The sequence below is a fragment of the Brachypodium distachyon genome, chromosome 2, assembly GCF_000005505.3.
Source record: "Brachypodium distachyon strain Bd21 chromosome 2, Brachypodium_distachyon_v3.0, whole genome shotgun sequence".
Taxonomy (NCBI): Eukaryota; Viridiplantae; Streptophyta; class Magnoliopsida; order Poales; family Poaceae; genus Brachypodium; species Brachypodium distachyon.
In genome coordinates, this window is record NC_016132.3 from 5664379 (window position 1) to 5691747 (window position 27369).

At 48.6% G+C, this 27369-nt stretch overlaps 3 protein-coding genes, 1 non-coding gene and 1 pseudogene across 6 annotated transcripts; 2 read left to right on the forward strand and 3 right to left on the reverse strand.

Moving 5' to 3' along the window:
- Positions 1-395: 395 nt before the first annotated feature.
- Positions 396-3034, forward strand: LOC100842026 (G-type lectin S-receptor-like serine/threonine-protein kinase At2g19130). Its single transcript, XM_003565688.4, has one exon. It carries the CDS (start codon positions 509-511, stop codon positions 2798-2800), a length of 2292 nt encoding a protein of 763 aa, XP_003565736.1. The 5' UTR covers positions 396-508; the 3' UTR covers positions 2801-3034.
- A 710-nt stretch (positions 3035-3744) lies between these two features.
- On the reverse strand, positions 3745-5997 carry LOC100831117 (annotated as a pseudogene).
- Positions 5998-6211: 214 nt separating this feature from the next.
- Positions 6212-10222, reverse strand: LOC100844159 (probable inactive receptor kinase At4g23740). Its single transcript, XM_003565692.4, has 2 exons — positions 8687-10222; positions 6212-7109 (listed from the first exon to the last, which is right to left on the reverse strand). Exons 1-2 carry the CDS (start codon positions 9945-9947, stop codon positions 6457-6459), a joined length of 1914 nt encoding a protein of 637 aa, XP_003565740.1. The 5' UTR covers positions 9948-10222; the 3' UTR covers positions 6212-6456.
- LOC112271233 lies at positions 8450-8551 on the reverse strand. The gene has a single exon (XR_002964225.1). It is a non-coding gene; the product is annotated as a U6 spliceosomal RNA (small nuclear RNA).
- A 5366-nt stretch (positions 10223-15588) lies between the features above and the next one.
- On the forward strand, positions 15589-18414 carry LOC100824172 (G-type lectin S-receptor-like serine/threonine-protein kinase At2g19130). Of its 3 annotated transcripts, none has more exons than XM_024459678.1 (2): positions 15589-15829; positions 16085-18414. In XM_024459678.1, exons 1-2 carry the CDS (start codon positions 15810-15812, stop codon positions 18249-18251), a joined length of 2187 nt encoding a protein of 728 aa, XP_024315446.1. In that variant the 5' UTR covers positions 15589-15809; the 3' UTR covers positions 18252-18414. The 3 variants fall into 3 exon arrangements, with proteins under 3 accessions (XP_024315446.1, XP_010230641.1, XP_003565754.1); XM_010232339.2 differs by having other exon boundaries at positions 15590-15829; positions 15928-18414; XM_003565706.3 differs by having other exon boundaries at positions 15592-15829; positions 15924-18414.
- Positions 18415-27369: the final 8955 nt, after the last annotated feature.

The following is a 27369-nucleotide window of genomic DNA, read 5'->3' on the forward strand; positions in this document are numbered from 1 at the left end:
TTTCTGCTTAAGAAATAGTTTAGGAGATTATTACCTGGCTTAACAAGTTCCAACCATGGCATCTTCCAGTCACAGTGGTTACCAGTACCATCATTGTCAGATGAGAGAGGAGACATATGGCTGCGCTCGATGTGGCCACGATATGTGACCGACCGGCGATTCTCAGACCGTGGCGGCGTCCCCACATGGCCTCCCCTCACCGTAACTAAACATTTCCCTTGTCAGCTAGTTCTTTCTCCAACCAAATGTGTGGCTCCAAAGCAACCAGCTAGGCTGAACAGCCTCTTTGGAAAGAACTCATGGTCCAGCACCAGCAAGCAAGTTTTCCAGTATGACTAGGACTTGCCAGGTTATAAAATCCACATATCTTGGCCTTAAAAGCAGGCCAACATTTTCCAATTGACTAGTAATGCTAGCCGGTTTTTCAGGGTTTCATTCTCCTATTTGACTGGGACTTGGAATATTAGGGCTAGAACATCCACATTGTTAGTGTAGGTCCTCTTACTAAATGGAGAAGGTAAGCAAGCGCCTGCACTTCTCAGCACTACTTCTCTGCTTGATCAAGGTCATGTCGTCTGCATGTAAACTCGTCCATGCAACAGATACTCTCCTTCCAGGCCAATCTCTGAGTGGTAACCAGACCATACTGTCAAAACATGGTGCTTTCAAGTTGGGTTTCAATTGCCTATCCCCTCCATGTTATTTAGACTCTCCCTTTGGCATATGGTACATTAACTCATCAACTTGTAGCCCTCTTCTAGTTTGGGTGCCTGTTGGAGATCTCCACGTGGTTAACCCTTGGTCCTGGTCATTTAACCTCTCAGAATCTGGAAACTTACACCTAACTGATGGTGGTTTACCTATTTGGTCATCGAGTGGTATGAAGAGTACATATAGTTCTGCACTTGCAATACTTCTTGACAATGGAAATCTCATTATAAGAGATCAAGTGAATAGTTCCATAGTGTTTTGGCAAAGCTTCGATAACCCAATTGGTACAGTGTTGCCTGGAGGGTGGCTGGGATTTAGTAAGATCACTGGACTGAATACTTCCCTTGTTTCCCATTCAAGTTTGGGTGGATATATTCTGAAGATAAATGCAAGCCAAAGTAGAGGGTTTGTCGTCCAGAATAATTATTCAGAGAGTTTCAGGTATTCTGGCACTTTTCCAAGCTGGATGGGCATTCAAGAAGATGGAGACTCTTATCTCTCGTTCGATAACACAGATGTATATGTAAAGTTGGATGCTGAGGGTACTGTTAGTGCTGCTAAACTAGGGGGCTGTGGCTCTGTGCTGTGGTCTGCTCCAGATAGTCAGTGCGGCTTACATTCATGCTGTGGCCCAAACAGTATTTGCTTAGTGAGTCGATTTCACCGCCCTGAGTGCGAATGCTACGATGGTACCACTGCAGGCTGTTCGATGGTACCGTCCTTAAATTGTCAATCTAGTGGTCCCGTTTCTTTCTATCCGATATACGGAGTCTATAAGTTTCCTGAGAATCCATGGTCAATAGAACTCATAGGCACCAGAAACTGTGAAGCTCTTTGTTTCAGTGACTGTTCCTGTACTTGTTATGCTTTCAACGGAACATGCTTACTGTGGTATGGGGAGCTGAAGAACACGTTACTGCTTGATTATGGTTCAAATTTTTATCCTATGATTGATCAAACAGAAATTTTATATCCTATGTATGTTCGTTTGACCAACCAAGAAAAATCGGGTTCCAAGATTGAAATCGTTCTAACAGTGGTAGGTGTGTTAGCGGCAGTGCTCATCCTTACGTGTCTGGCTCTTTTGCTGGAAAGCCAAAAAAAGTTATTCATGGATAGACCAGTGGATTCCAATAGCAGCCTCAGGATATTCTCCAATGCGCAATTAAAAAAGGTAACGGGCAGTTTCTCTGAAAAACTTGGAGAAGGAGGTTTCGGCTGTGTTTTCAAGGGGACACTTCCAGGGTCTTCTGTGGTGGCTGTCAAAAAGCTAGAAGACATTAGACAAGGGGAGAAGCAATTCCGAGCAGAAGTGCAGACCATTGGAATGATACAGCATATTAATCTTGTCCGTTTATTTGGGTTCTGTGCTGAAGGAAGTAAAAGGTTGCTGGTATACGAGTATATGGAGAATGGATCATTGAATTCTCATCTGTTTTCGAAGAGTTCTGCAAAACTAGTCTGGGAGCTCCGGTACCGTATAGCACTTGGAACTGCAAGAGGCTTGGCTTATCTGCATGAGGAATGCAAGGATTGCATTATACACTGTGACATGAAGCCGGATAATGTACTTCTTGATGCAGAGTTCTGTCCAAAGATTGCAGACTTCGGTATGGCAAAGCTCCTTGGTCGAGATTTCAGCAGGGCACTGACAACAATGCGAGGGACCATCGGATATCTTGCGCCAGAGTGGATCTCAGGGTTGCCGATCACACATAAGGCTGATGTCTACAGCTATGGAATGATGCTTCTTGAAATCATATCAGGGCGAAGAAATGCAGAGAAAATTAAGGAAGGGAAGTTTACTTACTTTCCCATCTTTGCTGCGGTCAAGGTGAATGAAGGAGATGTTATGTGCCTGTTGGATAGTAGTTTGGAGGGCGATGGCGATGTAGAGCAGCTTACCAGAGCTTGCAGGATTGCATGCTGGTGCATTCAAGATGCTGAGGATCAGAGGCCGATGATGGGGCAAGTTGTTCACATGCTAGAGGGTGTCATGGATGTCGAAGTACCTCTGATTCCGAGGGCACTGCTTAGGTTTGTGGGCATGGAGGATTGCACTCGCTCAACAGACTTTTATACTCTCTGAAAGACAAAGCTTTGAATAAGTATTCAGAGCTCATTTCTCTTTTGTATTATCTAAATAGCACTTCTCCCTTATTTACCTTGGATCTGAATTGTAATCTCCCTGTCCTTAAAGACTTGTGATATCTTACCTCTTTCTCCGCTGTCAGGACGGTTTGTCCATGCATATTCTGAACATACAGAACTGTAAATCCTATATATTGGTCTGAAACTGAGACAAAGATACGAGGTGAATGAATTCTACTCCCTCCGTCCAACAAAGGATGTCTCAATTTTGACCAAATTTGAATTTGGTCAAAATTGAGACATCCTTTGTTGGACGAAGGGAGTAGTAGATTTATTTACTAGAACGATTATCCTGATGTTTGAAGCAATGTCTTCCATGCTTTACTGCAGTTCGTTAGCAGAATATTCTTTTTTCCCAATTCACCCTACACTTAGTCTACAAATACATACTTGATACTTGCAGCATCATGGCGTGTTCGTGGGGGCCGGCGAGGATGGACAGCTTACGATTCAAACGGGGGACAGGCAGTGTATAGCGCATTCATGTCAACTCCAGTTTGGTTAATTAGTATAGTTGCATCCGATGATCCAATCCGATCTGACATCTGCGCAGCATGAAGAACATGGGTGTGACTTTTCGACCCTGTAAGATGTTCTTTTTCAGTGAATGTCAAAAGCTCTTAATGTGAGGGACCATCGGTGATCTTGCGGCAGAGTGGATCTCAGGGCTGCCGATCGCACACAAGGTTGATGTCTACAGCTACGGGATGATACGTCTTGAAATCATATCCGGGCGAAGAAATGCAGTGTCGTCCATGCTTTACTTCAGTTTGTTAGCAGAATATAAAGATCACAATTTTGCCCTGTGTGAAAGAAAAAAATCAAATACGATTATAGGTTCTTGTGAATATCAATAGTAATGACGTATACGACTGAGCAGTATGAAGGCATTTGATATAGTTCTGTATGCAACCTGGAATTTCCAGATTAAATCCAAAACTTCAGAACACAATTCCAACACAAAGAGTGAGCGATTTCCAAAATAAACTCGGCGTCTCCATGTTACAGTTAGCATAAAACAATTAATCCGATTGTTAGGAATTTGTAATTTGCTGCTCATAATTCAGAGTCTAATCTTAGGTGCTTCTCTGCTTCCATTTCTTCGGTTGCTTCCAATGCTCCTTATTTCAGAAAGTCCTTGGTTGGAGACATGGAGTCAGACAGGCCCAAATCTACAATAGTTATCAGTCTGTGAATCCGATCAGCTCCTGCTTCCTTAGTCCTTACTAACTGGAAACTGCTCTGTCCTGAAGAGGAGCTATGTTGTCCAGCCAGCCGTTGGCGATATAGCCGTAAGCTGCCTCCGTCAGGTGGACGCCGTCCCAGAACAGACGAGCAGACGGTTTCTCGCAGAGCTTCGCACCTTCATCTCCACACCAAAGCGTCCCAGGCCCTCCGCAACAGATGTTAAGAACATCCTCTTCAAACCCTGCAAATTTGCAAGTTGCAACCACCAATATTTAACCACCATGTCTTCGCAAATGGCCATAAGAAATTAAGAATGCAGGATATAGCTCTTCAACATTTCTGCTGTGGTGCTTACCAAACTTGCTAGGCGACTCGACCATCTCCATGATGGGGCCGAAGAGGTCAGCATAGATGATCGTGGCATCCGGGTGCCTCTTCCGGAGCTTCTCCAGGGCCTCCTGCAGCAGCAAGTTGTGGTGCATCCCTAGCTTGTTGTAATCTTCAAGGCAACCGGTGGTAGAGTTGTATTTTGACGGGTCGGCGTGGGCGAACATGGCGAGAACCGGCGGTGCGCATCCCGATGGTATCATCCCGGGAACGACGAAACTCCTCACACCGTGGTTCATCAGCGTCTGTTACCAATGCCACAGCTAATATCAATATTGGAGTGCTACTACATCACATTCTCTGTTTTAAGGCTTCAGTTTGGTAACTTGCTACGCATTTCTTACTTTTCGAGGTGCTAGTACATTGTTTACTGACCTCAATGGCCTTGGAGATGGTGCCGACGACATCCGGAACGAATGACATGATCTCCTGCAGGCTCTTCACGGAGATTGAGAAGTGGTAGTCGTTGATCCCGAATTCACCCACGAAGAAGAGGGATCTGCCGAAGAACTCCTCGCACTCTGCGTCCCAAAATTTGTCACTCTGCAGGTAGAGCGGCTAGGTGCGTATCCAAACCACTGTTGTAGCTTTGACTAGAGGAGAATCAAGAACAACCTTGGGTTGTGCGGCAGATAGAAGGCTTTGACTAGAGGAGAATCAAGAACAACCTTGGGTTGTGCGGCAGATAGAAGGCTTGAGCGAGTCGAACCACTCCAGCTGCACGCCCAGGCTGGTGTTGAGCGGGAACTTGCTCTGGCTATGGAAGAAAGCGGCGTCGAGAGCGGTGGCGCCCCCGACGGCGAAGTTGGCGCCTCGACGGAAGCTCCCGTTGTGCGCCAGGGACGGCGGGAGCAGCGGCAGGCCCAGGCCCTGAGCTGCGAGAGACCGAGCAGAGGAACAAGTTAAACAATTACTACTAACGATTAACAGTTGAGTTGACCGCCTCAATCAAGTTTGATCTCTCCAGATCAGGAGAGTTCATTGGGGATTGGAAGTTTACCGACGAAGTCGATGATGAGGCGGCCGTTGGAGTTGCGGCCGGTGGGGCGGCCGCCGAAGAAAGCCGAGCCGTAGGGAGGGCGCGTGACGGGGTCGAAGATGGAATTGGCGGCGAAGACGACGGGGTTGTTGCCGGTGTCGGCGTAGGAGTCGCCGAAGCTGAAGATGGAGTCGTACGGCCGGATCCGGACGGACAGCGCGCCGGGGGCTGCTGCCCGTCCCAGTCCCAGGTTCGCGACGAGCAGCAGGAGAAGCGAGACGGCGCAGCGGAAGTCTCTCATCTTCGTGTGGCTGTTGGGAGGAACTTGGGAATGGACAAGATCGCACATGGTTACTGTCAGACTAAAATTGCCCCGAATTGAGGGGAATCGTATAAATTGCAAAGTCCTAATACATATGCTTGAAATCGGGTATCTAATCCTCTGTAAATGCACATGCAGCGGAAAGGCCTAATTATGGTTTCCATAGCTCCAATGGCTTCGGATCTTGAGGTCAACCCCAACGCTCATCTCTGGCCGCAGGCCAACACGTAGCGCAGAAACAGCCACACATTCATGTACTGACATGTCCAATAGTTTGGTACTTTGGTGTCCTCTCACAAGGGGGGAAATGAAGAGGAGTTTGATTGGCCAATTACAGGTAGAACAGTTCCCTGTTTATGCAAAAGTACAATCATACTGTGATTTTTCTGCAAACGGATCATATACTCTCTCTTTTCTTTAGGGATCATATACTTGTTTTTCCACAGCACATGCTCACACTTGTTCTCTTTCAGTTGAACATACGAGAAAAGTAATCTTCTTGCAAAATGTTCAGAGATCAGACAACGGTTTTCTTTGCTCGGAGATCAGCAGTGAGCAGGTACTGCATACAGAAATAATTTCAACAATTCCGCATGGCAAGGTGTTACAATTGCGTAACAAGTAAATCTTAAGACAAAAGAATCATACAGTACCGTCAAAACATAGAACTTTCCTTGCTCCTACCCTTGCAAAGTTGGACTATAGATACTTAGGGAGCTCAAGGGGCTGCAGATGAGCTTTCTGCCTTGTTCCGAGCTTCCGCCACTGGAGTTGAGGCCTCTGTCGAGGGCCGTGTCCCAGTGTCGTTCCTGCCCACCTCTTCAAGCATCCTCACCATGTCCGACATCTTAGGCCGCCGTTCTGGAGTCCTTGAGACGCACGCCATTGCAATCTGGAGCATCTCCACCATCTCCTCCTCAATGTTAGGGTACCTCATCAGCTCACCGTCAAACACTTCGGCGGTCCACTCCTCTCGGACAACGGACTGCACCCACCTGACAAGGTGGACTACCTCATTGCCCCCGCCAGTTATCTGAACGGGTGACTTGCCGGTGAGGAGCTCGAGTATGAAGACACCAAAGCTGTAGACATCAGAACACTGCGTCGATTTCCTTGTGTCGGTGATCTCAGGAGCGCAGTATCCTAGAGAACGAGACCTTGCGGTTATCGGGTTCATCAGTGATGCCAAGCCAAGGTCAGAGATGCAGCCATATTGCTGGCTGTTTAGGAAGACATTTGAGGCCTTGATGTTGCCATGCACGAATTTCCCATTGTTCGCAGTGTGAATGTGTGAGATCCCTCTTGCTGCACCCAGGGCTATCCTTACCCTGGTTTCCCAGTCCAATGGTGTTCTGTCCAGACCCCTCTTTCCTGCATGGGGAAAATGGCAAGATGAATGTCATTCAATTTTGATATAAAAAAAGTGCAAATGGCTTATGCTTGTGAACTGATCTCATATCAGATGAGAAGAAAAATTATCTGCATTGCTGTCACAAGCTCACAGCAGAACTATATATTCACATCAGAAATGCTTGTGTGGCAAACAAAGCCAACTGTTCCTAGACTGAAAGCACCTAGTATTAGCTCTACTTCTCCATCAGAGTACTGATGCATCTAACCGTGGTCCTCCTCTGGTCCTTGATTCTGATAGTGAACTGAGGGGAATTGGTTATGATAGTGAACACCTACGCCACTATTTGTTGCATTTATCTTTGAAATCTGTTTTTTTTCTTTTACCAATTTCGTGTGTCTGTCCCCATTTCAGTCTCATTCCTTGCAAATATCACAGTGACAGGTAGGCAACAAAGCTCTTTCTTATAAAAAAGAAGAAGTCTCAAGGTAAAATTACTAATGAGTTAAGTATGCAACGTGAAATCTGAATTCCAGGACTTTGGTAATTAAGTTCTTTGGTAACAAGATGGCACGATTACCATAACATGATTACTTGACGAAACAAATATTCTCATGCTACTCCATCGGCCTTGACATGACTAGCACCATACACCAAGCATGCGAGGCTGTTGAAGGCTTTGAATGCACATGCAAATAAAGTAAGTCAATGCAGCTAAGCATGGTGTGGACGCTTGAAGACTACCATTCGGCTATAGTGAAGAAAACAAGAAGTTTTTGATATGGAACAAGAATCCAAGTTGAAGTATAGGAAAATAGAATATGCTGCTCTTGGTGAAGCAAGTGTGATCAATGGATCGTGGTATGCTGAAGATAAACCTTTTAGACAAGGAAAGTACTCCAAGTATTCAAGCAAGACTTTTTTTATCTAAACTGAAATGAACAGTAAAAACAATGAATGATGAAATTTTATCAAAGAAGTAAAAAAAAAACCAATAGAATCAAAACTGAGGAAGTACAAACCAGAGCTGTTTCTACAAAAACCATGCGCTGGTAGAAAATTAGCAGCCCCGTGCCTTAACAGTAATCATTAACAACGGAAGAATAAGGGTCCATAATGTATCTGTTAGCCTTTCTATACTTCACTAATTCTATCACTAGCACATCCTAGTTATCCACCCTGCTATGCAATCTGACAAAGTCAACAGAACTTTGTTGAGATAAACTAGCTGCTTAGTTATCTATTCTAACATCTCACCCCTTTCCAAACTAAAAGCAACCTCAGACCTCCATGCCATCAGAACATCACATGCTAGTATAAATCACCATCCTTCTCAACTGCGACAGCTCCTAAATCCTAGAAAAAAGTATTTCTTCAATAGCACTTCTATCATTATCATGTTGCGGGACCATGCTAATCTTGTCAATACCGTTCCAATTTTATGGGATGTCTCCGATGGGACCACTCTCATTATCATCACCGTTTAGAGTTCTAACAAACAATGGCATTTACTCTCAAACAACTAAAAATTGCAATGTCCATCAGCCCATATTAAAATTGTGAAAGCAGCATCAAGAATGCAGAGCAAGAACCATACCATGAAGCATGTTGGATACACTTCCCCTGCTGTAGTAATCGTACACAAGCAGCTTCTCGTCCTTGGAGTAGTAGTATGCCCGGAGCTCCGCCACATTGTCATGCCGAATCCGACCAATGAGCTCCATCTGCTGTTCAAACTCACGTCGCCCAGCACTGACCTCCTTTAGCCTCTTCACCACCACCGTCGTGGCGTCCTCCAGCAACGCCCGGTAAGCCGTACCGAACGCTCCCTTCCCAAGAACCTCGGCTGAGGCATGGAGAAGGTCCTCCAAATCAAACGCCAGCGACGGGCCCTCGAAAAACACCAGCCGGTTGCCGTCCCCAGCCTTGCCGGTCACTGCCTTGGACTCCGGCGACTCCCTCCCCTTCTTCTCCCCGCCCTTCCCGGACACCACCCGGCTCCCCTCCTCGCTATCCCGCCTGTTGCAGAACGCTATCAAAAGCACCGCGACGACGGCGAACAACATGACACACCCACCGACGACGATGGCAAGAATGACCGCCTCGCTGAGCCGCGGCCGCTTCTTGGAGGGCGCACCGGCCGCAGGCGGCGACAGCGACGGCGGCGCTTCCGCCGGCGACACAGGCGCCGACCGCGTCATACTGTTCCCGGCGAACGCCGCCTCCGCGAACCTCAGTAAGGACTTGGGCACGGGGCCGTCGAAACGGTTGAAGGACAGGTTGAGAAACTGGAGCTGCGGGAGGCCGAGGTCCGGGACGCGGCCGGAGAGCGAGTTGTTGGAGAGGTTGAGCGCGGCGAGCTGGGTGAGGTTGGAGAGCTCCCCGGGCAGGGTCCCGTTGAAGTCATTGAAGGAGAGGTCGAGCACCTGCAGGCTCCGCAGGCGCGCGAGCCCGGGGGGCACGGTGCCGGAGAAGGCGTTGAGCTGGAGGTGGAGCCCCGTGAGGTCCGGGAGGCCGAGCAGCTCGTCAGGGAACGCGCCGGAGAGGCTGTTGGCGCGGAGGCTGAGCACCTGGAGGGCGGTGAGCCGGCCGAGCGTGCCGCGGGGGACGGGGCCCGAGAGGCCGAGACCCGGGAGCCGCAGCGCGACGACGCGGGAGCCGTCGGCGCTGCAGGTGACGCCCCTCCAGCCCCCGCAGACGCGCGCGGTGGAGGAGGACCAGTTGAGGCGCGCGGCGCGGCCGCCGCCCACCCCGGCGAGGAAGTCGAGCAGCGCCGCCCTGTCGGCGTCCGGCTCGGGCGCGGCCAGCGTGGCGCAGAGCAGCAGGAGCGCCGCTAGGCGGAGCAGCCGGGGCGGCATGCTGCTTGCTCCGCGTGCCGCAGCAGGCGCAAGGGGCAGGATTGCAGCGGCTCAACCTTGGATCTGAGCAAGGGTGAGGGAGACGAGGAGTGGAAGGGAAGCTGGCCTGGCTGGCTGCTGCCTGTGTGTGCGTTTCTTGGCCTTGGGGAAGCGTGTCTGCTCTGCGAATGGGGAGAAGAGGGTTCCGGTTCCGGGGCTCGGGCCGTGGGGCGCGTGTGGAGACCCTTTGTAAAATTCCTGGCGTTTCCATTTCCTTTGTGCTGGATTTGTGGGGAGCTGCATGTGGGTCGAAGGACGATCGTGTTGGATGGACCAGTGAACAACGAACGGATGGGTGCTGTCCCCCCGTGTCGGTCACCGCGCCGCGCGATTCTCAGAATTCCAACGAACGCCTCTTCGGGGAAGTTGGGAAAAGGTTTTTTCCGCACAGGGTAAACTAGTTTTTCTTCGGAGGAGAATGCATTCGGGGCCTCCGTCTCCATTCTCCAGTCTCCAGGTGGGCAGGGAAGTTGGGTCCTTTTTCCCTGGGCTGTCAAAAGCACCTGCCCTGCAAGAAGACGCCAGCAACGAACGAGCTTGCTGTACTTCTGGTGATTCGATTTACATTTAACATATTGGTGTTGTTCAAACGGAGTTACAATAATGTATTCAGTTAACCATGTGAAAGTGGCGTGCTTTACTAGCATGGCATGCCCGACTACTGCCCCTAACATGTCCTCTCGGAAAGTCAAAAGCACCACATTGGCAACATCTACCAGGTCGGAAAATTCTGTAACCAAGAAGGTAGTACATACCCCTGACAAAGTTTACAAAGCAGTATAGAGAGAGCGGAGGTTGCTTAATCGCATATATCAACGTCAAGGCAGCATAAAACTGGGTTTATCTTTGGACTCAGGGCGGCGGGAAAAGCGACTCGGTTCCCATGGATTCTGTTCAGGAAAAAAGATGGAAGCCGGTGATGATTGCGTCCAACAGCAGCTGCTTGCTTGCTTGACTTCGCTTTCACTTTCTCTTTTTGTCAGATCACAAGGACAAGTTTGAACATCCCCAAGCCCACCGGAAATACTTCCCTCGCTTCTTCTACCTTCCTCCTTGTGGGACACTGCCGTTAGCATCATCAGGGTGCAATCATGTCAACTCGAGGAATCGAACAAAAAGGTTGGCACTAGCATTAGGCATTAGCACACCCTAATTGCTTTCCGATCGGCTTCAAACATGAACGTACACGTCTCGTCATTAGGCATGATGGGTTGCAGCATTATTGATCGGGGGTTGTTGATTTGCCACTAGTTTGCACGAGAAGCAATTAGGCAGGCAATCATTATGTGCTGACTGTTAATATAGTGGAGCATGTACCAACCACCGTGTGTGAGGGTGGTGCCATGGATATTGTGGCGGATTGGAGCCTTGGAGGCGTATGGATGCAATATGCATGCACCGTGTCAGCACGTGTAAGCTGAACTTGTGTACATTAAACGGAATTCAATGGCAAGCCAGCCATGCACGCCAACGGCAATGTGGGCGCCTAAAGACGCATCTATGCACCAGCACCACAGTGAGCAGGTTGGGAAATTAGTATAAAGCAGATGAAGATACTTATTTCTGCCACACTCCATTTTTCTAAATAAAAAAGGTTTGGCGGCAAATAATAAATTGTCACTTCTAGGTGGACTAAATGGCGTCGCTCTGCTGAGCCTTTGGGCCGCCATCCTAGCCGCCACTGTTTTAGCCCTCTATTTCCCGGTCTTTCATAGTTCATCAAAAATTCAAAATGTCACTACGCGAACTTGGTTGTCTAAAGACAGAACCGCCTCCATGTTGACGACAATATCGTTTCAAGCGGGGTGACGAACCATTTTTTTCCGCTGGTTTTGCCACTTGAGTGATACTAAATGGCTACGACAAAAAAAAATTGTCTTAAATCTCAGTTCAGTATCAGAACCGTTGGATTAAGATCCAAGAGTCATCCTTATTCTCCCATGTTTCACGTGCTATCGTTTGGATTAAGATTCGATGACCAAGTACGTCTACTGATCTCTAACTAAAAACAGACGAATTCTCGGTAGCGAAATTGATTTTATAACATTATCCAACTAAAATATATTTTTCTCCCTTTTTGCTAACATGTTTTGTTCGTTTGCACCGTGTTTTGAGGTGGGGGCCAAGAAAAGCTATCAGAAGGATACATCGAGTGCCTTTCTTTACGGTGACATGGAGCGTGTGACTATGAACATAACCATGAAGACTGTATATTGCTGTTCAGGTACACAATCCGTACTTACGAATCCAATGTACACCACCAAATCTAGGAACTTAACTGGGCTAGGAGCTACTCCGTACCGTCTTCCGTACACAAAGTCGTACTAGTATCTGTACGTGGATCTAGATCTCTACGTACGTCTTCGGCGACAGATACGTGCCTCAGAGCTAGTACACTTAGGCTTTGCATTTTAGAGGGGTTAGGCCTTCATTTCTAGCTTTTGGGTAGGAATCGACATGGAAATGATGGAATGGACCCCTCACTCGATCAATCAGCACACATCTCGCACACCAAACAGGACATCATTAGTTCCATCTTCTGCATAGCATCCAGACAGTTGCTTGGATCGCCTTTGTTTAACGGTGTTTGTGTCATTGTAAGCGGTTTGTCCTTCCCAGAAGATCATCCCTGCTTCTTTTACGTGTCGTCCGATTTTCAAATCCTAGGCCACGGAGAGCGGATAGAGGTTAGTAAAGGTGAGGGTGACGTTGCCGCGCATCCGATTTTCAAATCGCCTAGCACACTCGTCATATCAGAACGACTAACCGGCCATCATCTGTTGTCGCCTTTTGGCTTTCCGGCTTAAGACACGTCTGACGTCTATATAAGCATATGGAGCTTTCACCTACTTTTTTTGTTTTTTTTGCCACGAAGCGACCTTTTATTTAGCATGTTCGTTTGGCAATCAGGCGAAACAACTCGGCAGAAGCACAATCTCGCACGACTAGCTAACTGCAATCTGCAAGTTCTATTGACTGGTCATTTCATATTTTTCGGTTTCCATTCAGTAGCTGAAGTGCTGAACAACCAAGAAAACAGAGACTCAGAGAGGATTGCGAAGCAGAGTAGCTGAGCAGCGTGCTCCTACCGTTTATCATCCGCAGTCCTTTCGGTTGAAGGTGCGCTGCGAATTTCAACAGATCACAATAGGGTTAATTACGGCGTGCTGTAGTAATTTCGAGCGTGTTTTACGCGATCCCTGCTTTGTAGTAGTAGTAGCACGAGAGGAGAACCCGTGGAAGGGATAGGACAATAACAATTGGACCCCTTGGTGACACGAAAAGGCGATCAGGCCAGGCGATGACGAAGCGTTTCTGTGGACTGTTGTGGTCGCCAGGGCCAGGCCAGGCCATGATGCGAGACAAGACGAGCGAGGTTTGGACTTGTCACTTGTGGCCCGTGACGGCGACGCCAGTCCCCCGCTTTGGATGCCAACCCCTACCAATCTGGCCATCTGGGTACGGAGGAAAAATAAACAGAAGCCGGCGAAAAGAATCGCGTCCTCAATGGTGACCGACGAAGAAGAAGGAAAACACGACACGATGGTACGCTCCAGGCCCCAGCGTGCCTGTGCCGCGCTCGTGTGTGTGAGCTGCGGCGGAGGCGTGAGGTGCAGCAGCATCGAACGACGGGCATCCTCCTAATTCCTACGCATACAAATAGTTCCGGGTACTGCTAGTTTAATTTGGTCAGTTCGCACAGATTCTAACCAGTTTTCAAAATTTAAAAGATGAGCAATTTGTGGATGAGTTTTCAACAAATATTGACAAACTTTCAAATTCTAGGAATATATTTTTTATTTTTGATAAACTTCCAAATTTCTGCTGATGGTCTTTTTGTCCAAACTTTCAAATTTTCTGGTATTAATTTTCGGATGGACATATTTAATTGACTTCCAAAAAAAAATAGCGGATGGGACATGGATGAACCCATTTGCATCCTTGGGCATCTCCAAGGAAAACCCCCAAATCCTCCCATTTGTCCAAAACTGTCCATATGGGGTCCATGAGCAAAATAAATAACCCAATGAGAACCCCCATTTGTCCAAAAATGGTCCACAGCCCCCATTTCTTTCACAAATTTGGGGAGAGTATGGAGAGTCCCCATTTGTGCAAAACTCATTCAAATCTTGTCCACTTGTCTTCTTGCCCCACATGTCAAAGACTCATGAATAGATAAATAGGAGTTTATCATTAGACAACTTGATATTTTGACCACCCCCATTTGTCAAAAACTCCTCAAATGAACAAACGGGGAGGACAAATGGGGGCTCATCCTTGGAGATGCCCGGGGTCTACCACGAATAATTGCATCAGGTTGGGCTGATTTGCTCGACCTAATGTTGGACCACGAAGCGCGGTTATGCATGAGCAAGGGATCTCAAATAGTTTAATCCGTGCCACTTAACATTTCATATACGATGAACAAAATTGGGGTACTTTTTTTTCTTGTAGATGTAGAAGCAATTTCTCACCACGTTATTTACCATATATTAAATAAAAATGGTTATGTTGACATCTTTTAAGTTGGATGACACAAGATAATATCACAAGAAAAAAAAATTAGATATACATTACAACTATATACTACAACGGATGTATAAGAAGTAACAGATACTGTTCGTTGCTATCTTTTAGTTTATGATCGCTTTGGTGTACGTGGCTATGGTGCATTTCAAGCCAAAGGGTTAAAAAAATCCACTCATATATCCCACGCACAACTCTAAGGCCAGTTTTGTTCTCACGTGGGCTGCGTGCTGTTGTGTATGGGTGAGGCATGAGGTTCGAATTGTTTTTTTTAAGGCCCTCGAATACAGCACAACTGTAGTATCTGAACTTATGCACTAACACACACCATACGCACACCACACTCACACAACATACACCCCTAATGCGCAAGCTAGAACTATAATCCCCACACTAGATTCTCAGAGCCACCACAGACTCTGTCGGCAACATGTACGTTGCATTAAGCGTGTGAGGCTGAAACAACTAGGGGATAAAATCCTGGGTGAGACACGCGAATTTGATCCCACGGGGACTCGAACAACCGCGTACCTGGCCACCTGCTCTAGCGCAGCTCTCCTTCGGAATTTTTCTAGTGCTACGTAAGAAGGTTTCTTCTTTCAACAATGCTCTGGGGTTTCTTCTCCCTGCATACCTAATTTGTGACTGTGTGGGATGTTGCATATTGGTCTTTCACCAATTTCACAAATCGAATATTTCATGTAAACAATACAGTACTACTCCTATATAACACTGCTATAAAACTCATCATCCTTGCACGGTCATACTCACGGGCGTTCAAAATACGTCAATGGAAAATGGATCCTCTGACATGTCCTCGGTACAACCTGTGAGCAACGTGTCATCTGCTCTGACGGGTTATGATCCGGCTAGGGTCCCCTATCCGTCAAAGCTGAGGGTTTAAGAAGCATCATTGATAAACCTTTTTGATCCAGTGTAAGAAATCTAGCTTTAAGTTTGATGAAACGTGTCTACTCCTGTAGGAGCCACATGCATTTATATCGATTCATGGAAACCGGTTACAGGAGATAAGTCAGAGTCGGCTTAGCTTAACTCTACTCCCAAGTTTATCTACACAGGGAGAATCAGGTTTAAACTCTAATCGTGTATGCATGTAGCTTGGGGTTGTTGCAAGATATTTCAAGAGCTTGGACCTGATCCTTGGACAGGTTACTGTCCTGATCAGCTTAAATGCAAGAGGAGATGCACAAGTTGCTCTCCTATTTTTAAACACAAGCAATCATCAGTACTGGAGAACTAAAGGAGTGCCGAGTCTTCTATGGAGATGAGAGAAAAATGAAGCTTCTTTGCTCGAGGTATGCATGTGCTATCTGTTCTTGTTTCAGTTTGTTCCTTCGTAACTGTATATATTGATCATTTCTTTGTGTTTCTCTACTTCTTGCTTCATAGATAGATAGATAGATTGTGCTTGCACGAGAAGAAATGAACTGCATGTGTTCTTTCTCTGCCTTCTTTGCTGCGCTGATCCCCTACATGATCCTAGCATTTGATGGTAGCCAAGCTGCAATCGCAACTGATACCCTTTTTCCTGGCCAATCTATCTCCGGCAGCGAAACCTTGGTTTCCAAAAATGGTGTATTTGAGTTGGGGTTCTTCTCCCCAGATCCAGGTGACACGAGACTCTACTTGGCAATACAGTACAAAAACCTGGCAGCCATCCATCCAGTTAGATTTAGGCTGGGGGACAGAGTTCCTGTCACCAGATTCCCCAATGTAACGTTGCGCCTCGTTGCGGGTACACTACAGATTGAGGAGCTCGGTTCTGTTCTCTGGAATTCAAGTTCAGAAGAAGATGGATCAGCCTCTGTTGCGGCAGTTCTCCATAACAATGGGAATTTTGTTGTGAGAGATCCGACCAGCCATTCTAAGGTCATATGGCAGAGCTTTGATCATCCAGCTGATGCGCTGCTACCTGGAGCAAGGCTAGGATTCGACATGGTCTCCAGAGCCAACATTTCACTTACTGTGTACAGGGATCCTTATAATTGCACCCTCATGATTGACCAAAGTAGGAAGATGGGATTTGTCATGTTCATTGATGGGCTGCATGGGCATGAACACCTAGGAACCTTTCCAGATTGGATGTTTACATACGAAGAAGGCAGTTTGGTCCGTCTAAATGATCCTGGAAACCCAAATGATCTCGAGTTCTTGAGACTGCGTGTGGGGCATGTCAGTTTGCTGAGGTGGATAGACAATGCAACGATTACTGGTTGGCAACCTCTATGGAGCTATCCTTCAAGCTGCAAAATCAGTGCTTTTTATTGTGGCGCATTTGGTGTTTGCACAAGCGCAGGAACATGCGGATGCATTGATGGTTACCAACCAAGTGATACAAATGAATGGAAGCTTGGGCATTTTGTGAGTGGGTGCTCTAGAATTACGCCCTCAAATTGCAGAGACGGCATCTCCACCGACTTGTTTATTTTGTCGGGCAACCTGCAGGAGCTTCCTGACCAACCTAAAGACACAAGGGCAGAAACTAGTCAAGACTGTGAAGCAACATGTCTGAGTAATTGCCAATGTGTCGCATATTCCTATGATCACTCTGAATGCAAGATATGGTATGAAAAATTGCTTAATTTGACTTCAGCTAATAACATGCTCCAGGCCAAGATTTACATTCGTATAGGTACTTCCCATGGTAAAAGGCTGCGGCACATACAGCTTGTCATATTGGTTATTGGATCAATATCTGTTGCTCTTCTTATCATGCTGGTGCTTATCTGGGTGTACAACAGATCATCAAGACAGACTGAAGTGGAAGGTTTTCTTGCTGTTTACTCTTATGCACAGCTCAAGAGAGCAACAAGAAACTTCTCTGACAAACTTGGGGAAGGAGGCTTTGGAAGTGTTTTCAGGGGAACAATTGCAGGGTCAACTGATGTTGCTGTGAAGAAGCTTAATGGCCTCGGGCACAGAGACAGAGATAAGAACTTTAGAGCAGAAGTACAGACTCTCGGGATGATTCAACACACCAATCTTGTGCGCCTTCTAGGATTCTGCACCGAAGGGACTAGAAGGTTGCTGGTCTATGAGTATATGCCCAATGGCTCTTTGGATTCTCATCTCTTTCCAGAGAGAAGCATATTAAGTTGGCATCTTCGCCATCGCATTGCCATCGGTATCGCGAAAGGGCTGGCCTACCTACACGAGGAATGCAGACACTGTATCATACACTGCGACATCAAGCCTGAGAACATATTGCTCAATGCTGAGTTATGCCCAAAAATAGCAGATTTCGGTATGGCAAAGCTTCTCGGGCGGGACTTCAATGCAGCGCTGACCACTCTCCGTGGAACCATCGGCTATCTCGCCCCAGAGTGGGTATCCGGTGAGGCTATTAATCACAAGGCAGATGTTTATAGCTTCGGTATTGTGCTCCTCGAATTGATCTCCGGGAGACGGACTGCTGGGAATACGAGGTACGGAAATCATGTGTATTTCCCCCTTCATGCCGCAGCTAAAGTAAATGAAGGAGATGTTCTGTGCTTGCTCGATGGTAGGCTGGGAGGAGATGGCAATGTGAGGGAGCTGGATGTTACCTGTAGGGTTGCTTGTTGGTGCATCCAGGATGATGAGATCCACAGGCCATCCATGGGGCAAGTCGTTCGCATGCTGGAAGGTGTTGTTGACACCGAATTGCCTCCAATTCCTTCCTCCTTTCAGCACCTTGTGGATGGTGACGACAGTGGTATATATCCTGCAGAAGGTTGATATAAATATCTATAAGAAGCGATATAAGTACTCCTCGCCTAGCGAACATGTATTAGAATATTGTATCCCTAGTATTGAGGTTGTATTCGACACATAGCTGTATTATGTATGATCAGATTGAACTGCAGTCTCTAAAGATAAAGAAAGAATTAACTGCTAACTAGCCGTATGAAGGTGATTCGAACCAGCAGAGTATTTCCTCATTGCATTTACACACCCATAAGATCATTACAAAAACTAGTAAGGTGCCGGTGCACCTGCTACAGAAACTAAAAGTATATTTTAGACATTCATTACAACTGATCATGGCGAACAATCCTTCAATCTAAACTTTTCATTGGGGTGGAAAAAGAATTACTAGATGATACGATAAAACACACAGTTCATATGAACCTGGATATTAGTAGCTAAAAACTTGCCTTGGTTGAACTCTTCAAATGCAAGAACAGTCCGGGTAACATTCGGTTTAAGCATGCGCTCAAACTGGCACTAGGAAAACAACCTGAGAAGCTGCTGACTATAGTGTATGAATCAGATGCTTTGGCTACAAATAAAGTCAGAAGTCTTTCATTTTCACATACCAATATACGGATTTAAAACAATAATATACGGGATTTATTCTGCTTTGTTGCTGACAAAATAATCTTGTAGAAAATTAATCTAGCAATCAAGCAAACCAATATATTGCAGAGACTAAACTAACACAGAAAGAGTTTTTTAGGCAGCAGTCCACAAACTTGGGTTGACTGCCACGAGCCGAAATAGGCACTCCCGCTAGCCCCGGGTTTTAACGAGTTCTCTCTCTCAGATCTTGACGTGGCTTATCTTACAAAGGAGGATTTAGTCAGAAGTGGTTGGCGATGTTTGCAAACATGTTTCTTGGTTTCTCAGTTTTTGCCCCTGTAAATATTCTCTCTGCACTTTAGTGTTCTCTATGTTAATGAAATCGGCAGAACGCCTGCCTTTCTCGTAAAAGAAAAACTATTCAATTCGAATTTCTTTGGAAAAGTATCAAACTCACTAGAGCTGAAAAACAATATATATACTCCAATTTTTCATCTTTTGTGTACATAACACATATGAAACATCAAACCCATGCTAGTCATCTCCAACAAGTGTGGTTATGAAAAAGTAGAATTGCTACTGCAAAACATCAAAATAAACATAATGAAAAGGCATTTCGATCCATAAGTGTTTTGGTGTTAATGACAACATGACTCGTAGACTAACCGTGTGCCCGAATGTTTCAGATTTGAGATCATATGGCACAAGACGGTTCGTTGCCTTCAAAAAGGAAAGAAGCGTATCGGTGTTTAGCGGCTTTTTATTTATATTGAGTCATAGGAACTCCGTACTATTAAGAGGAAGTCTACATGGGAAAGTAATGGGTGAATCAACTTCACGTACACAAACTACCATATTTGCACGTACATAAAGCCTACCCGTGCGAGAGAGAGCCACCCAAAGTCTAACTGTGTTGCTAGGTCTGGAATTTCCGACCTACCTCCGGTAGGGCGAAACTTCCACCCAACGTCCGGCCTACCTCCGTGATGCTACTGGAATTCATTTGTGTTTGGCGGAGGTTGGACCGGAACATGGGCGGAAGTTTCGGGGTACCAGAACTTCCGGGGTATGACCGGAACTTACTCCCCTGGCAGACTTAGTGCATAACGGTTAGATTTCGGAACCCCCATAAATAGTCATCCCCTACCTCGGGATGAACTTATCCGAAGCCCAACTCTCTCCACACCATTTCTAAAGCTTCAAAGTGCTATATCTCCCTCCATAGAGCCCCCTCCTTGTTGATTCTTTGAGAATTGGAGGAGGAGATCTAGATCTAGGGTTTCACTAAAGCAAAAAGTCGGTTCCTCTTGTTTTCTTTTTGGATTTTGTTACTCTTGGGATTTTGGGATCTCTAACCGGAAGGTGTCTCCTCAAGGCCACTAATCTTGTGAGGTGGTACTTGTGAATTTGGGAAGGAGCCTCCAATTAAGTTGTGGAGACGTGCCCTTCTCCTCAGATTGGGAGCTTCCAATTAAGTTATGGAGAGAGCCCCGGTCAAGTTTATAAGAGTTGGCATTCGCCCTCAAGGAAGCCACTTAGTGGAACTCACGTCACCTTTGTGGTGCTGTGAGAGCTCATCCCAACTTTGTGGTGTGGTGAGTTGGAGAATAGAGTGAGCCTTTGTGGCGCCTCTACCTTTGTGGTAGAACACTCCTCCAAACGGAGACATACACCGAACCCAATAGGTGGAACTCCGGTGAAATCTTCGTCTCTCCATGTGGTATCATTCTTGCCCCTTTATTTACTTGCAAAGGTTAATTGTTTATCTTGTGCTTCGGCTATCAAGTAAGTTTCAATTGATTATCTATTGCTTGTGCTTGTGCTCGTGCTTCAGCTATTGCATCATACTATGGGTGTTCATCATTTAGACGTTTTAGTGAACCCATGTATTGATGCTTGTATCCTTAAAAGTGAAAAGAAAAAGTAAAATTGTTAGTCGCATATTCAAACCCCTCCTCTAGTTGACCATACCGATCTTTCACATAACCCAACAGCCAAAAGAACTTCTCGACACTTCTTATTTTCCGTAACTCTTCATAGCACCTTCCCAATCTCCGCCTAAAATGTATTCACAAATCCTCTTCGAATAAATATGTGTGAGAAATAAACTTCAAAACTACATGTGAGAAAAAATGGCATTTTGATTGATACGATCAAACCTGAACGTCGCATGCCTGGCTATGGCATTAAAAATATCTACTAAACAATGATGACTCATGAAACTTGGCAACAGTCTCTGCTTCTTATGTAGGAGTAAGCATGTTTTGTATTTTTTTTCCAAGTTCAGCAGATATCTTCAAGAATTAAGAAACGGAGCGAGAAAAAATAAATCATTTAGCAATTATGTCATCTTATTTGCTATGTACATAATTGTTCACATGAAAGATTCAAATTGGTCAATGGACCAATATGCAACTGCTTTATGCAATTCGCCAGACTATGCAAAAGAAATAGAGATTAAAACATGCAACAGCTAAATCCCACACCAAAGAGACAAATAGAGCCATTAGCTACAACAAGATACACAATCAATGTAGCCAGATTAAGAAAAGGAAGTTCAGCTTGCGAGCTTCAGTTTTTTTAGTGCCACTTACACAAAAGTTCCAAGGCAATCTCTGTAACTTTTCATGCATAACGTTATCAAACAAATATGCAGAAGACAGGACTCGTGTACAAGTATAACAAAAGCCCACATTGCCATTCCTTGTAAAATGCAATTGACAATTACGCTCGAGCATGAACATGGTTATCTAGGAAATTCATATCAAAATGTGAAGTAAAATGTCCCATCTAATTCCTAAATGACCCAATAAATTATCTTCTGCCCGCCAAGTGAACCATCTTGAGCTAGCTGCACATATATACAATTGATATACCATCCTACACGCACTACAGTCTACAACAAACCGGCAGTGTACAAGTTCACGGAAATTACTTACTGCTGAGGACTTTTACGTTCTGTCTATTGGCCAGATGTGGCTATAGAGGTGAATGTAGAGAGTTAGAAGATTGAGAGAATGCACCGTGTGGTGCTGCCATACTCAGGCTCTCATATAAATAGAGTACAAGTTGTGGTGCTGCCATACTCAGGCTCTCATATAAATAGAGTACAAGTTGTGGTGCTGCCATACAAGTTACAACGTGGGGAGGTGGAGGCAACCGTTAGAGTGACACTACTCAACACCCTCCTGCAGTTCGTGCGTCGGAATGTCGATGCACAAACTGGATCGAAACTCAGAAAAAGTGGATGCCGGCAACCCCTTCGTCATAATGTCAGCGAACTGCAGCGTCGTGGGCACATGCAGGACACGGAGCTGGCCAAGCGCGACCTTCTCTCGCACAAAATGAATGTCGAGCTCGATGTGCTTCGTGCGTCGATGGTGAACTGGGTTGGCAGCCATGTAGACAGATGAGATATTGTCACAGTAGACGACGGTCACGCGGTCGAGGGGAACATGGAGCTCGCCGAGGAGCTGGCGAAGCCAGCAGCTCTCCGCAACTGCGTTGGCCACGCCGCGGTACTCCGCCTCGGCACTAGAGCGGGAGACAGTGGGCTGGCGCTTCGACGATCATGACACCAGTGCGTCACCAAGGAACACCGCATACCCGGAAGTCGAGCGGCGAGTGTCGGGACACCCGGCCCAGTCAGCGTCGGAGTAGGCGACAAGGTCCAGCTGCGATGACCGCCGGAGATGCAGACCAAGAGTCGTGGTGCCGCGAACATAGCGCAGGATGCGCTTCACCAGGGGAGCGTGCATGTAGAGACACGCCTGTTGCACGGCATACTGGAGATCTGGGCGTGTCATCGTGAGGTACTGGAGAGCCCCGACGAGTCTCCTGTACCCAGACGCGTCGGAGACCGGTGCGCCGGAGTCGGCATCCAACTTGGCGCGTGTGTCGATCGGCGTGGAGACGGGCTTGCAGACGGTCATGCAGGAACACTCGAGGAGGTCCTCCGCGTACTGTGCATGGTCGAGGAAGAAGCCGGCTGAGCTCCTGGAGACATGGATGCCGAGGAAGAACCGCAGTGGCCCCAAGTCCTTCATGGAGAACTTGGCGCTGAGCTGGGCGGTGACCGTGTGCAGCAGGATGTCGGAGGAGGCCGTGAGGACGATGTCATCGACGTAGAGGAGCAGGAACGCCGTGTCAGCACCGCGGCGGAGCACGTACAAGGAGTGGTCCGACTTGGTGACGGAGAAGCCGATGGAGCGCAGAAATGCCGTGAAGCGGTCGTACCACGCATGAGGCGCCTGCTTGAGCGATACAGGGAGTGATCGAGCAGGCACACATGGTCGGGGTGGCGCTCGTCGACGAAACCAGCTGGTTGCTGACAGTAGACGCGCTCCTGGAGGAAGGCGTTGTTCACGTCCATCTGGTGGACCGGCCAGTCCCGAGCAGCAGCCACAGCAAGGACGGTGCGGATTGTGGCGGATTTGACGATCGGGCTGAAGGTCTCGTCGAAGTCGACGCCCGGCCACTGAGAGAAGCCGCGAAGAACCCAGCACGCTTTGTAGCGGTCGAGGCTGCCATCTGGCCGAAGTTTGTGCCGAAACAGCCACTTGCCAGAAACAATGTTCGCACCGGCTGGTCGAGGCACCAAAGTCCAGGTGCGGTTCGCCATCAGCGCCCGGTACTTGTCCTGCATTGCGGTTAGCCAACAGGGATCTCGCAAAGCTGCACGCACAGAGGTAGGGAGGGGGGAGAAGGAAGGAGTGGTGGAGGTGGTCAGGCTGTATTTGGGGTTGGGCATGAAAATGCCCGATTGTGCGCGGGTGCGCATGGTGTGCGTGGGGAGTGGGGCTGGTGTGGGTGCGACAGGAGCGGCGACAGGATCGGGAGAAGCTGACGCGGCAGGTGAGGCATCAGGGGGGTGTGATGGGGAAGTGGTTGGGATTGGTAGGGGCGAGATCAGGGGCAGAGGGCGGGGAAGTGGGTTGTTGCGATGGGGGGGGGGGGGGAGCGAGTCTGCTGCGGCAGGGGCGCGGCAGGAACTGTCTGCCGTGGCAGGGGCACGGCAGGATGGATCTGCCGAGGCAGGAGCCCGGTAGGACGAGGCTGCCGCGGCAGGGGGTTGGAGGCAAAAGGGAAGATCTGCTCATCGAAGTGGACATGGCGGGACATGATGACGCGATGGGTGGAGTAGTCGTAGCACCGGTATCCCTTGTGATCGGGGGAATACCCGAGGAAAGTGCATGCAGTGGAGCGCGGGGAAAGTTTGTGCGGCGTAGTGGGGAGAGTGTTAGGATAGCAGAGGCAACCAAACACGCGTAGGGGAGTGTAGTCAGGGGGCACGCCGTAGAGAAGCTCGAACGGTATGATGAGTTGGCGAGGGCGACAGGGACAACGGTTGAGCAGAAAAGTGGCCGTGGCCAGAGCCTCAGCCCAGAACCGCGGAGGCATGGAAGCATGAAAGAGCAAGGTGCGGGTGATGTCATTGAGTGTGCGAAGAGTGCGTTCAGCGTGTCTGTTTTGTGGGGACGTGTAGGGGCAAGACATGCGAAGTTGGATGACGTGAGCGGCAAAGAATTCCCAGCTAGAGAGATTGTCGAACTCGCGGCCATTGTCGGACTGTATGGTGAGGAGGGGGAGGTGGAAATGTGTTTGCAGGAAGGCGTGGAAATGTGTTTGCAGGAAGGCGTGGAAACGTTTGATCGCTGGAAAAACATCGGACTTGCGGCGAAGTGGTACGGTCCAAGAGAAGTGGCTATAGTCATTGAGCGGCAACAAGTAATACTGAAAGCCAGAAACACTAGATACAGGAGACGTCCAAACATCACAATGAACAAAACTAAAAGGAACAAAGGAAACATGGTTTGACAAACTGAAAGGTAAACGAGTGTTTTGCCTATGCGACAAGCGTGACAAGTATGGGAGGTGGTGGCGGGTTGGCGAGGCGCGACATGTCGAAGAACACCAGAGAGTGACTCGCCTCCGGGGTGACCCAAACGTTGGTGCCAGAGATTGGCGTGCGTCGTGGCGGTGTGGAGGCTGAGGTGCGGCTTGGGGCGGAGCGGGTACAGATCATCATCGGAATCGTCACATCGGAGCAGAACCTCTCGGGTGCGCCGATCCTTGACAGAAAAACCACAATCATCAAACTCAAAATTCATGGGATTCTGACGAGCGAGACATTTAACAGAGATTAGGTTTTTGATGAGGGAGGGAGAAACAAGAACGTTGTGCAGAGTGAGGGGGGAGGTAGACATGGGAATGGAGAGGCTACCAGTGTGCGACACAGCTAGCGAGGAACCGTTGCCAACGACAATGCGAGAACTCGTAGAGGGGCGGAGAGTGGTGAGCATGCCAGGATCCGAGGTCATGTGAGCAGTGGCGCCAGTGTCCATGTACCAGTCGCCCATCGACGGCGTCGCAGACTGCATCGAGAGGGCGTTGAGGGCCTAGATGAGACCCTGCTGATCCCAGGCAGGTGCAGAAGGAGCAGGGAAAGGAGGCGGGGCAGAAGGGTACGCGGGCGGTGCTGGAACATGAGTCGACGAGCCAGCGAACGCGGGCGGCGCCAGGGGCCGTGGGCCGCGGCCCAAGGATCCCCGATCCAGGAGCATGAGGACGCCATGGCACGGGCCAGGAGTGAACCAAGCCGGTCCAGGGGTTGGTGTTGGGTGCAGGTAGAGGAGGTGCCGACGTGCCCGAGCGGTTGAATCCCTGGGCCAGCGTGGATCCGCCCTGCGGCTGCTTGCCCTTCCCTTTGCCCTTGTTCTTGCCACCGCGGTTGGTGGAGGTGGAGCCGGAGCCGGTGTTGCTGTTGGTGGCCACCGCATGGAGGGCGGTGTTGTGGGAGACCCGGGCAGTAGACTTGCGAGTCTCCTCCAGGGAGAGGAACGCACGGCACTCGAGGAAGGAGGGGAAGGGCGTCCGGCCGACGAGGATCGGGATGTAGACGTGGAAGTGCTCATCGAGGCCGCGGAACATCTGCATCACCAGCTATCGATCTGTGAGGGGCTCGCCGAGGTCACAAAATTGGTCGGCATACTCCTTGAGGCGGCCAAAGCACGTGAGCACGGGCAAGTCGCCCTGTTCAAGGGTGTGGAGGGCGTTGCCGATGTAGATCGCCCGCACCTCCATGTTGTCGAGGAAGAGGCCGTGCACGGCTTGCTAGACGGTGGACGCAGTCGGTGCGGGGACGATGATGAGGCCGAGAATTTCCGGTGACACACGGAAATAGATCCAGGAGACGATGAGGGCGTCGTCCTGGAGCCACACGGGGTCGTGGGGCTGAGCGTCGCCGGTGAGGTGATCGGCGAGCCCGATCTGCTGCAGGAGCAGTTTGAACATGAGGCGTCAGGGGGTGTAGTTGGGCGGCTGGAGTTGAAGAACCAGCGGCACGCGCTCGCCAATGACCACGGCGTCATGGCGGTTGGGAGCAGGCGCACCCAGGGCGCCCGCAGCGGCGCCCGCACCGGCGCTGGTGGAGGAAGAGAGAAGGCCAACAGCAGGGGAGTGAAGACCGGGGGAGCCGAGGACGTGGGCGCCGGCGGCGTCGAACGCGGCGGTGAGGCCGCGGCCGCGACCGGTAGGGGGTGGGGGAGTCAGAGTCATGGCGAGGTGGAGCAGCGGAAGTGGGATCGTGAGCAGTTAGAACCCAGCGACTGATACCATGTAGAGAGTTAGAAGATTGAGAGAATGCAGCCATACTCAGGCTCTCATATAAATAGAGTACAAGTTACAACGTGAGGAGGTGGAGGCAACCGTTAGACTGACACTACTCAACAGTGAATCTGCTAGGCTCCAGCAGCCACCGTCGTGCGTCTCAGCCGCCTACTTTTATCTGATTGGTTGAGAGGCGTGAGGGGACGGGCTGGAGCAAGGGAACGCTAGCGGCCTGATCCACCGAAGCCCTCGTGCTGCGACAGGAGCAAGTGAGGCAGCACGGGGTCCGACGACAGCCTGATGCGTGGCAGGGGTGGCCTGATCTGACGGGAGCCCTCGAGCGGTGACGGACGGGAGTGAGGCGGCGCGGGGTCCGGAAAGGGCCTGATGCGAGGAGGCGATGATCTGATCCGGTGGCAGCCCTCGTGCGGCAACGGATGCGAGGAAGAGACGTAAAGTATTAACTTCTCTTCAGACTTCAGACTTTCAGAGCGTAAATATGGTAGTGTTCACTCAATCGTCACCACTCTCATCAAGTCATCATGGAATAACACCCCATTTTTCCAGCAAGAACCACATGAGCGACCACTGAGGTAAAGTTACTATAGAAAGAGATCAACCAAATCTATTATATACTAAAGGCAATATGAGTGGTACCGAGAAGATCCTGATCCACATCATCAGTATTATTTAGACAGTTAGAACGTTAATTTTATGGCCAAGATCTAACGAGAGAAATAAATTTTGTAGACTCGGAATGGCTGTCACGGACCAAAAGTCCGGCTTTATCACGACCGAAATAATTAAAAGATTGAGGAAATTTACGGTAACTGCACGGGCTCCCGTCGCACGCACGCATGCTGCCGCCTGTCTAGATCAAGAGCGCGTCTGACTCCCTGTCTTGCCATCCTCAGTTTGTCCAGGGGCAAGCTCAAAAAACAAAAGG

Bases quoted from the DNA above. Each gene is read 5' to 3' on its own strand.
- LOC100824172 (XM_010232339.2), top strand. From the start codon at position 15,957: ATGAACTGCATGTGTTCTTTCTCTGCCTTCTTTGCTGCGCTGATCCCC.
- LOC100844159 (XM_003565692.4), bottom strand. From the start codon at position 9,947: ATGCCGCCCCGGCTGCTCCGCCTAGCGGCGCTCCTGCTGCTCTGCGCC. The intron at 7,110-8,686 runs GTATGGTTCTTG...TTCCCCATGCAG, and splicing joins TGTATCCAACATGCTTCATG to GAAAGAGGGGTCTGGACAGA.
- LOC100842026 (XM_003565688.4), top strand. From the start codon at position 509: ATGGAGAAGGTAAGCAAGCGCCTGCACTTCTCAGCACTACTTCTCTGC.